Source organism: Pteropus medius, unplaced genomic scaffold, assembly GCF_902729225.1.
Source record: "Pteropus medius unplaced genomic scaffold, Ma_sr-lr_union100, whole genome shotgun sequence".
Lineage (NCBI taxonomy): Eukaryota > Metazoa > Chordata > Mammalia > Chiroptera > Pteropodidae > Pteropus > Pteropus medius.
The window spans coordinates 2397185-2407863 of record NW_024342469.1 but is presented as its reverse complement, the minus strand read 5'-3'; the positions used below and the strand labels follow the sequence as shown (position 1 = coordinate 2407863).

The 10679-nt window shown below is 61.7% G+C and overlaps 1 protein-coding gene and 1 long non-coding RNA gene across 8 annotated transcripts in view; both read right to left on the bottom strand.

Annotated features, from left to right (window-relative positions):
* The window catches only part of CELSR1 (cadherin EGF LAG seven-pass G-type receptor 1), a 113207-nt gene that overhangs the window by 71028 nt on the left and 31500 nt on the right, over positions 1-10679 (bottom strand). For 5 of the 6 annotated variants that reach the window (XR_005652870.1, XM_039863151.1, XM_039863152.1 and 2 more), the window contains exon 2: positions 164-793. The exons of the other annotated variant lie outside the window; for it this stretch is intronic. Coding sequence is in view for 4 of the 5 variants with exons in the window: in XM_039863151.1 (XP_039719085.1) it covers positions 164-793 (630 nt within the window). In the remaining variant the exon portion in view is untranslated. The remainder of the gene's footprint in view (positions 1-163; positions 794-10679) is intronic. 6 annotated transcript variants of the gene reach the window in all.
* On the bottom strand, positions 8004-10461 carry LOC120602867 (uncharacterized). 2 transcript variants are annotated; one of them, XR_005652874.1, is made up of 2 exons: positions 8758-10461; positions 8004-8243 (listed from the first exon to the last, which is right to left on the bottom strand). It is a non-coding gene; the product is annotated as an uncharacterized LOC120602867 (long non-coding RNA). The 2 variants fall into 2 exon arrangements; XR_005652875.1 differs by having other exon boundaries at positions 8843-10461.

Here is a 10679-nt window from a genome sequence, read left to right as displayed (position 1 = left end):
CAAACCCCTGCGAGGTGCACGGGCCCGACGGCCCGTCTGTCCTTGGACCGTTTCCCCAGGAGGGACGTGGGCAGAGGACGGCCCCGGGAACGGCCCGACGTGTGAGTGTGAGTGTGAGCGGAGTCCCCGCTCCCGCCCCGGGCCCCCCGGGCCCCCCACCTACCGGTGAAGCCCTGCGCACACTCGCAGGTGTAGCCGCGGCTGCGGCACCGGCCGTGGGCGCCGCACGGGCCGGAGTAGCAGAGGTCGATCTCGGTCTCGCAGTAGTCGCCCGTGAAGCCGGGCGGGCAGCGGCAGCGCAGGCCGTGCACGGGGTGGATGGGCCGGAAGAGCACGGCGCCGGAGCTGAGGAAGGGCGCCGAGGAGTCGAAGCGCAGCACCGACACGCACTTCATGTAGTTCTCGCACGGCTCCCGCAGGCAGATGTTGTCGTCGAAGGGCAGCACGCGCTGCGCGGACACGGCCGTCAGCAGCGTCCGGTTCAGGTAGATGTGCTCCTGCAGGTCCTCGGACGCGAAGAACCGGCCCCGCGCGCCGGGCAGCAGCGCCGAGAAGCTCACGTTCAGGATGCTGGCGCTGACGTCCGTGTCGTTCTGGATGTTGAAGACGAAGACGTCGTCCTTGCTGGTGGACAGCACCGTGGCCACCCCCTCCACGAAGAGGGACAGCAGGGGGGACAGGAACCTCTCCTGCGACATGTTCTCCAGGCGCACGGTGATGCTGTTGGTCAGCATGTCGTCGGTGATGATGGTGACCCGCAGGGTGCAGAGCGCCGTGACGCTGTGGACGCCGTCTGGGGACACAGGGGGGCGGGGTCACTCGGATGCCCACCCACGGGTGCCCCGAACCACCCCGACCCCCCTCTTCCCAGCCCCCATCCCTCTCCCTCCACACCCGGCTCCCAAAAGCTCAGCTCCCACGGTGCCCATCTTTCTCAGAAGCGCCCCCCCTCGGTGGATCCCCACCGCCGGCAGGACGTCCGATGGCCCCTCTGCCCAGAGACCCCCACCTCACCCGCTTTGCTCCCAGACACGCGGGACACTGAGCCGCTTTACACCTCTGCCCTGCTCCGGCCAGCAGGAGACCCCACCTCAACCCCACCCACCCCCTGGCCCAGCTCAGACCCCCAAGGTCCAGGGTGGTCCAGGATGGTCCCACCCAGCACGGCCTTGGCCAACGCTGTGTGGAAGGTTTCTCTTCCCGTAGCTGCACCCCACGTACCTCTATGCACCCAGCTGGGGAGACCTGAGCGGATGCGGCTTCAGCGAGACACACACCAGGTGGTGACGCTGTGCCTCAGCCAACACAAGCAAACAGTCACGGAAGGCGGCACTCGGGATTTGAGACGAAAAAGGGTGCAGTATTTTGGTTACAGAGTCGAACGCACAATCAGTCCTGAACCCAGCATCGAAGGAGCTATCGGGGCTGGTGCCAGGGGCTCCCCACGATGGCGACAGAGCCACCCCTTCAGCCTCCCTGACACCCTGAGAGGCACGGCCGCCCCCGCCCAGGGGGTGGTCACCTGCCTCCCAACCCTGCCTCGAGTGTGCCAAGGGACCCTAGGAAACCTGGCCAAGTCTCATCCTTCTGCCTGTGCTCTGATATAGTGTCCCCACAGCTCTGATCCGTCCCTGCCCCTCCCCCTGCCTGTGTCCGCCCAGTGTCCATGGGGCGCAGAGCCATCTGTGCAAGCCTGTGAGCCCCCAGCCTGTGAAGCCCCCGCCCCAGCCCTCTCACGGCGTATAACCTGTCCAAACGGCAGAGAAATAAACACTCCAGAAGCCACAACACCCTCGGTGCTCGTGTGACTGTCACGGCAAATCCGAGGTTCCGAGAGCGTCCGAGAAAAGCGGCATCATTCACTGGACGAGTGAGAAAAACATACAGGAAGCTTCACGCCCGAGAACACAGGCCGGCGGGAGGGAGGCCCAGCTCCCAGCCCAGCAACACCACGGCTTCTGCGTCGGGCACCGAGCACATACTACTGCTGTCACACCTAGTCCTCACGATGAGCTGGCGGGGCCGAATTTAGAAAATGACAATACCTGTACCACCTGGCTGTGGGAAGGGCACGCAAAGGCCGGCATCGAGCCCAGAGGCCCGCGAGGCGAGGGCTGCTCCGTCTGCAGCGCAGACGGCTGACAGCGCAGACCGCGTCTGCAGCTCCCGTGCAAAGGGCCTGTGGCGACCACCAATAGGTAATGAGGAAAAATAAACAAAGGCAAAAGAAAATGGCCACGCTCCCGTGGCAGACGCCCCACAGAGGCGCCGCCCCTCCACGCCCCGTCGAGGCGGGCATTGATCCCCCTCCGCTCGCACGTGGGCTGGACCCGCGGCTGCCCGTTTCCCTCCAGCACGCAGCCCCCGCAGTCATCCTAGAATGTCGACCCCATCACGCCACTCCCTTGCGGCCCCCAAGGGCACCCAGAATAAGCCGCGCACCACTCACCCCATCTTACGGTCCTACGTGACATGACGCCCCCGTGTCACCCCTGCTCCCTCTCCCTGACCCAGGGCCTCTGCACACCTCGCTTCCTGCCTGCAGCCCTGACCACCCCGCGGCCTCTCCCTCGGCCGTCCGGGTCTCAGCTGAATGGCCCTCATCGGAGGGGCCTTCTGCACCGCACCCCCTGCTCAGCCGCACCCCTGCTTTAATCCCACACAGCCCGATGTCATTCTTATTTGCTCATATCTGTCCTCCCCGCCCCCTCCACCCCCGAGTCTGTGAGGACCGAGAACCTGTAGGTCTTGTTTCTGCCCAATTCGCCTCGTCTGGTGCAGTTCTTGGCACTCGGAGCTGCTGGATAAACACTCGTGGAAGGCGGGGGCCAGGCAGGGTGAAGGCTTCCAGCGGCACCCCTTTCACCCCAAGACTGACATTTGCATAAACGACACCAGAGACTCCGTTTCTGCATGTGAGCCAATTTTCTCCCGGGTCTGTCTTTCTTCTCTGTTTTGCAAAGGCCCCTTATAATAATAGAGGACATAGGATGCCGTTTATTTCCTGGTGACAACTGTTACGAAACATGCTTTTAAGCTTCAACCACAGGTGGATTTGTTCTGGCCCAAGACGCGAAGGTCATGCTGATTTTAAGCCCGAAGCCCAGACTGTCTCGGTGCTCTGGGTTACTGTGGGTTACCTCTGGGTGGGGTGGGGTGGGGGCTCCGGGGCCCGGACCCTCCCGCAGGCAGCTCAGGAGGGCACAGCACAGAAAGGGGACAGACATCTTCATTCAGGGACAAAATGACTCGACCAGAAAGAGCGTTAAATAGTAACCTCATTAAACGTGCTGGAAAACGAAATACTCTCCTTACCATCGACCTTACTACTAATTTCTTTCAAGACCGTGGATCACCCTGGACACCCCAGGTCCTGGGAGACGATTTCTGAGTCACCTCGTTGTCCCCGAGTCGCAGGGGGAAAGAAAGGATGGCAGACTGTGCAGCTGCAGGTACTTCCCGTAAAAGCCCAGACAGCACACGTGAAGGAGGGGTCCACAGTCCTGTCCACCCTGCCTCTGGTAAAAGGATAATGTCCTCCATCGCCGTGTCCCTCGTGGTGGACCCACGCCAAAACACCAGAGGAAGAGGCCACACCATGGCCCCGAAGGAGCCAGGCCCGCAGGGGACAGGATAGAGCCACACTTTCGAGATTTGGGGCCGGGATGGCCCCGGGGGGCCGCAGGGAGGTGGGTCTCCAGGGAGGAATGGCCTTTGTCACAAAAGAGGAAACATCTTCCAGGCACCAATGTGAAAACGCGGTCAGCAGGAGAGTGTGTCAGTGTCCTAGGGCCGCTGTGACAAGGCACCACAGACTCTCGGTCTGGCGGCCCCGAGGGAGGGTCCCTTCCGTGCCTCTCCCAGGGTCCGGTGGCTGCTGGTCATCCTCTGACATTCCTCGGCTTGTAGATGCAGCACACTAATCTCTGCGTCGTCGTCACGTGGCCTTCTGCCAAGGGTGTCTGTGTCCAAATTACCCTCTCAAAAGGACAGCGGTCGTTGGATTAGGGCCCACCGAATCCAGGCGACCTCATCTCAAAACTTGCCCTGATCACTCTGCACAGGTGCTGTCTCCAAGTGCCATCCCCCCCGAGGTCCCAGGTGGACACGAGCTGGGGGACACTATTACACCCAGACGGACGTGCGGTTGTGGGGAGACAAGGTCACGGCGGCAGGTGGGGGTCCTCTGCTGCTGCCGGCTTCCTGGGCTCTTGGTGGGGTGGACACAGGAGACACGTCCTCACAGAGAGGATGGGGCCACACCTGCCTGCGGCTGCTCCCCACTAACATCTCTCCCGGGACTGCCCCGTTGGTCCTAGCCACAGCCCAGAGGGGCACCACCGCTGGTCCCTCACAGATGAGGGACGTCAGCAACAAACAGCCCGACCAATGAGCCCAGCCCAGGTCACCTGGGCAGCAAGTGGCAGGCCCAGACCGACTGGGCTCAAGCCCCACTGACGGTGGACAGCGGGCTCAGAAGACCGTGGTCCCGGTCTGGGGGCCCATGGAGGACACGGGCAGGAGAGGGCAGTTTCTGAGCACCCAGGGCCTTGGGGACAATGCCGTGACTCTGGGCCACCTGCAACTGGACGTGCAGCCAACACCAGGAGGGAGCAGGACCATGCACTGTGAGTCTGTCATCCTACCCCCGTGCACACCGCGGTCTCGGGAGGCCCCTCTGCCTTCTGCCGCCAGCGCCCTGCCAGGCCTGGGTGACATAACCCATGATATCAGGCCAGCTGTGGCCGCATCCACAGGGCAATGTTTGCTGTCCAGCCGGTTTGAGACAAAGGCTGTGCTCCCGTCCCTCCTCCTGCCCTTCCCGAGGCCTCACAACGCGGGGGCCCCCAAAGCCAGGGAACTCTGAAGTGGATCCTGAAGTGGGGTTACTTGTTTTCTGAGGCCGGACTGAGGGCAGACGGCAGGTGTGATGTTTTGATCCACTACCCGGAGGGCGGCTGGTTTCTTTACGGATGAGAGAAGCTGAGCCTACAACCCCGACTCGGGATACCCGCTCACTCCACAGGAACAGGGTGACAGAAGCGTTCGGGGGGCCACGGGGGTGAATGCTGGTGTCAGGCCTGGCGGGCACGCCATACAGGGGCGGGGTGGCTTGTCCCGCCCCGCAGGTGTGCACAAACACCCAGACGTTCGTGCTTGCTCTCGGCCTGTCTGGGATTTACCTGGCAGGCCCCCTGCGAGGCGCTGGACGAGCGGGCGCAGCTGTGCCCGGCACTGGGGGTGACGAGGGCAGAGCCAGCAGCTCCTTCCTTGCTGCCCCCACGTGTGCCGTGACCTCAGCTGGGCAATGGGGAGGGAGGGTCCGCTCCGATCTCCCCAAGCAGCCCGGGCCCTGGGTTTCTCCTTGCTCAGAACCCAAACCCTCCCCCTGTAATTTCTACCACTGCTGGAGGCGGGGTCTTCACACGCCTCCCCACGCAGGTGCCTGCTCTCAGCCCCCAGGCCCTCCCCGCACCCATCGATGCTCATCTCCAGGCTCCTATTTTAGGGGACCCAGCCCCCTGGCACAGCATGCACCCTCCCCATCATCATCTGAGCCCCTCGGTCCCTTCTTCCTTCAGCTAAAATGACACTGAGCACTCCCCAGCCCTTCCCCTGGCCCCCTCGTCCAGCTGTGCCCCTATGTGTGCTCGCTCCCCGTTCAGAGAGGACAGCCAGGCTCTGGAGCTCATGACCCCGCCCCAGTCCTGAACTAGCTCATCATGTCTATGCTGGGTGGAATCTTCTGGAAGGCTGCACTATAACAGGCCCACTGACCCACAGGAAGGTCCGGCCTGACCCCAAGCCACAGCAGTCGTGGGGCAGAGACTCAGACAAAGTGCGGCCTCGTCAAGACAAAGGACGTTCACTTAAGAGTTCAGGATCGGTTCCCGGAAAAGCCCACCACAGGGTGAACGCGTGACCCGGATGTCAGGTGGGATTCAAAAGCACCTAAACACACACCCACACTAAAACCTGTGCACAGAAGCCCACGGCGCCACAGCAGCCGGAAAGCGCAAACCGGAATGTCCCATCGGCTGATGAGCGGATACACACATTTCGCTTTGTAGCCGTCATTTTCCAAGTCCACTGAAGGACGGTTATCCAGCCACAAAAAGAAATGAAGCTCCGGTTCATGCTACAATGTGGCCGAATCGAACACACTGTGCTAGGTGAAGAGGCCGCACCATGCAGGAGCCCGTTTCTGTGGGCAGTCCAGAACCGGGCGAGTCCAGACAGGACAGCTGGCTGGTGAGACCAAGCGAGGGGTGGGGGGGTGGGGAGTCACAAGTCTCATGGTGGGTGTGGGCTTTCTCTGGGGTGACAAACATTCTGGAGTTAGAGGTGATGGTCGCACCACGTCGTGAATGTGCTAAATGCCACGGACTGGTTCACTCTGAAACGGTTGACTTTATGTCATGTGATTTTCACCTCAATTTTGAAAAAGGAAAAGAGTTAAGAATCGACTCAATAAAAATGTGCTTTATTTTGCTTGAGGTCACCCAAAGGGATAAGAACTATTTTAAAAGGCACTGGAAGAACAACTTCCTTAAAACTCAGGGATACCTGAGGCCCGAGGAGGGGGTCCACGGCTGTGAGAGGAGACGGGCGGGAAGCCACGTGCTGGCCTTGGCGAGATGTGACGAGCTCGCCCCCGCCCCCCGATACGGAACACTGCGAAGGAAATGTGCGCACGGGAGGGCCACGCGCGCATGAGGGCCCCGCGCACAGGAGGGCCACCAACACGGGAGGGCCACCAACACGGGAGGGTCATGCGCACACAAGGGCCCCGTGCACGGGAGGGCCACGCGCACACGGGAGGGCCACACACCCGCAGTGGACACAGGCCGCCTCCGGCCCAGCGGGGCCACGCGGGGAGTCTCATCGGGCGTCTGCCGCTGCCCTGGTCTGATGTCACCTCCAGCACTGATCGAATGGTCCCGAAGTCTGGGCTCACTGAACTCCCTGCAGGGCTGTGCGGTGACCGCCAGGCTGACAGGCTATTAGAGATCGAGGGGCCAGCCTGGGGCCCCCGCCCTCCTGGGAGCCGTGACCGGGGTTTGCCTCCGCCAACAGGGAGCCCGCCCGGCCTCCCTCTTCCCCGCCTGAGCCAGGAAGAGGGCCTGGGAAAATGCGCCACGTTCCCTGAGGCAAAAATTTGACACCAAATTGGATTTAAAAGAGCTAGAGAGCGCCCCGCCTTCCTCTCAGCCAAAGGACGTGCACCAGTGTGACCCCGTGGCCCCAAGCACCCCCCAGAGACACACTCACGTGTCCCAGCCAAAGGACGTGCACCAGTGTGACCCCGTGGCCCCAGCACCCCCCAGAGACACACTCATCGCGTGTCCCAGCCAAAGGACGGTGCACCAGTGTGACCCCGTGGCCCCAAGCACCCCAGAGACACTCACGTTGTCCCAGCCAAAGGACGTGCACCAGTGTGACCCGTGGCCTCAAGCACCCCCCCAGAGACACACTCACGTGTCCCCATCAAGCGGCGGCTGGCAGCCTGGCGGCTTCCAGAGCTGCACCACAGACGAGATTTCTAAACGAACATGCCGACCGACCGGGCCTGCTGGCTGCTGAGCCCGGCACCTGTCGTCACTGCCACTTACACGCAGCTTCGCCGCCAGCCCACAGACCGGGTGACCGGTGCCGGTCTGAACGGTGCCATTCAGCACTTGGCCAGCTGACATCACAGTGGCTTCTCCGCCACCTGGACGGTCAGGTGACAGGTGACGCTGGCCGGGCGGTAGTGCGGGCAGGGGCAGTAAACCGCAGGTGGCACTCAGGCGTGCCATCTCTCCGTCCCTGCTCCTCTCCTGAGCTGAAGCTCTCCGTACGCCCCCTGCAGCACGGGCTACACAATGCCCCCCCCGGCTGCTCGTTTGGCCCTCGACCCCCACGCTTGCCAGCAGTGCCTCTGAGACCCCGTCTGTGGGAACCACCGGTGACAAGCTCCCGAACCTCCGTGAGCCTCAGTTTCCACATCAATAAACCCAGAAACGTCGAGACCTCCGGCCCCCCAGAGCCCCGTGAGAACTGCAGGCGCCACTCGACTCTCATGATCTAGTCTCTGTGCTTCTCCCGCAATCCAGCGAGGGGACCGGGCAGACCGCTGCCCCTGTGATGAGGAACCTGGGGCCCAGAGAGGCGGAGGGGCTGGGCTGAGAACGCACAGCTGTCGAGTCACAGGACACAGGTCGTGATCTTCCCGAGGCTACTCTGCTGTTTCACACGAACGCCTTCCAGAGAGAAAATAATTATTAACTGCACAGGCTTAACGGGGAGAGGGAGCTGCAAGGGTTACTAATGCCACTAATTTGTACCTATTCAGGAGCGAATGTGTAGCAACAAAGGCAGCTGGAACCCACAGCGTCAGACACTGTCTCTTTGGCCTCCGGGCAAGTAAGCACAACAAGCCCAGGGCGAACTGGGGAGACAAAACCCAGAAGGTTCCCCAGGCTCCCACATCCCCGCCCAGCCCCACGAGCCTGTAGGGAAGGGCCCAGAAGCCCGGGTGAATGGGGCAAGAGAAACTGGGCTGCAGGCTGCAGCGGTGGGGACCTGCACGGGGGACCTGGCATCCACGCGGCCCTCCTGCCAAGGCCGCTCAGCCCCTGCGAGAGACAGGGCCCTTCCTCCCAGCCCAGCCTCGTCCATGGCAGCCGCGGCTGCAGCCTTAGCCCTCAAGAGACAGACGGCAAATGATGGGGAAGAGAGGGCCTCCCTCCTGAGCCCCAAACGCTCCCCACTCACGGGACTGGAAAGCCCTTCAGAATAAGTTCGCTGAGACTGCTTTTGAAATACAAACACCACTGAGAGGCGATATTACGCCCCCGACTCCGTTGGTGGGTTAGCTCCTCAAGTCGGAGGGGCTGGGGGCAGCCCAGGACCCCCCAGGGCGGGGGCAGCTGCCCTCACACACCACAAAGGCCCCTCGGCTACTCACTGCTACACCCGCTCTGGGCGGGCACAGAATGCTGCCTTCAGTGCCCCTATGGCCGCCGAAGATACTGGAGTAAGCATGCCCAGGGACCTCGCCCACATGCTGCCCGGTGGGGCAACACCCAGCCTGGCATCCCACCAACAGTGGGGGACAACCACCCACCCATCACGTTTGCCACTTCCAGGGACCCCTCCCTCAAACGGAGTGAGGCGCTGGCGGGTCATTTTCTTTTGGGGAAATGACCAAACATTGGCCCAGGCGGCTATTAATTTACAACTTATATCGCAGCTGCCGAGATCAGAACTGTGGAGTGGTTTTTTCTTCCTGGTTAAATATTTGCTAAGAAAATTCCGATCCTAAATTTCAAGAGACTGGTTTGGCGTGACATTCGGAGGGCAGGGCCCAGGAGTTTCAGATGACTAACCGGGGACTGCTGTGGAAGGAGCCAGGAGTGACAGACCCTCCCGTCGAGCGCACCTTCTGCGAACGGAGTGTGCACGTCAGCTCCCTTCCTCCGCGTCGTGACAGACGCCTTACGACCTGCTTCTCCGTGGCCGAGGCGTTTCATTCACTTCTTTCGGGTGTCTGTCCCTTTCGGCGTTCGGAGTGGGACAAAAACCCCATCGCACCTCCCACGGGGCCCTAGTGGGGAGCCAGCCCTGCGTCCCCGTGTTCCGAGTCCTCCCTCCCTCCCCCTGAAATTAATGAGCGGCAGGCCTACTCCGAAGATGGCGAGCGAGAAGATTCTGGGAAGGCCCAGAACCCCGCTGGGACGGGATGAGGCCCGCGAGCCAGCAGACAACTCAGAGCGCAGGGAGGCAGCTGCGTCTGGCTCACTGTCGGGGCGCCTGGCTCATTGTCGGGGTGCCTGGCTCATTATCGGGGTGCCTGGGAAGGGCGGAACTTCTCAGAGGAGCCGAAACAGCTGCCTGGCTGACTCCGTCCCTTTCACAGCACCCCCAGTCCGAGCGTCTGCAGGTTGCCGGGGAGCAGAGGCTGCGTCCCCAAGACGGTCGACGGGCAGGGCCCTGGTCCGCGTCCATCCAGGTCTGTGTCGGCGGCACAAGCCCCACCGTCTGGGGACCGGGCTGGAGCTGCTGCTCGGTGACCACCCCCGGACGGAGGGAGAAGCGGAGCCGTGTCCTGCTTTGGTGAACCACGGCGGGGCCGCACTGCAACAATGACGCGCTCCACGGCCCAATCTAGTCCCGCTCTTCACGCGGTTTAATGGTTCAGGGACTTTTCAAAGTTTCACAGCAGAACACGGTCCACATCGAAGGTTCTCTGAGGTGCGTCCTGGTCCAACACCCACCCCCACCTGTCAGCCCCCTCCCTCTGTGCCCCAGCCCTGCAGGTACCTGGCTCCCAGGACGAACCCGCCGCTGAGCACCTACTATGCGCATGGCCAGGGCCTCTCGCCCCTCTTGCACGTGGTGCTCCCTCATACTCATATACACACTCACACACATACACACTCACACACACATAACCTATACTCACATACACTCACACACATAACTCACACTCATACTCACGCTCATACACATAACTCATACACACTCACATGCACATACTCGTGTGCACACACACTCACGTGCACATTCACACTCATATACACTCACACAGAATATACATTCATACACACTCACATACACTCATACACACCCACACACAACTCATATACATACTCACACTCACATACACACTCGCACTCATACACTCACACACACAT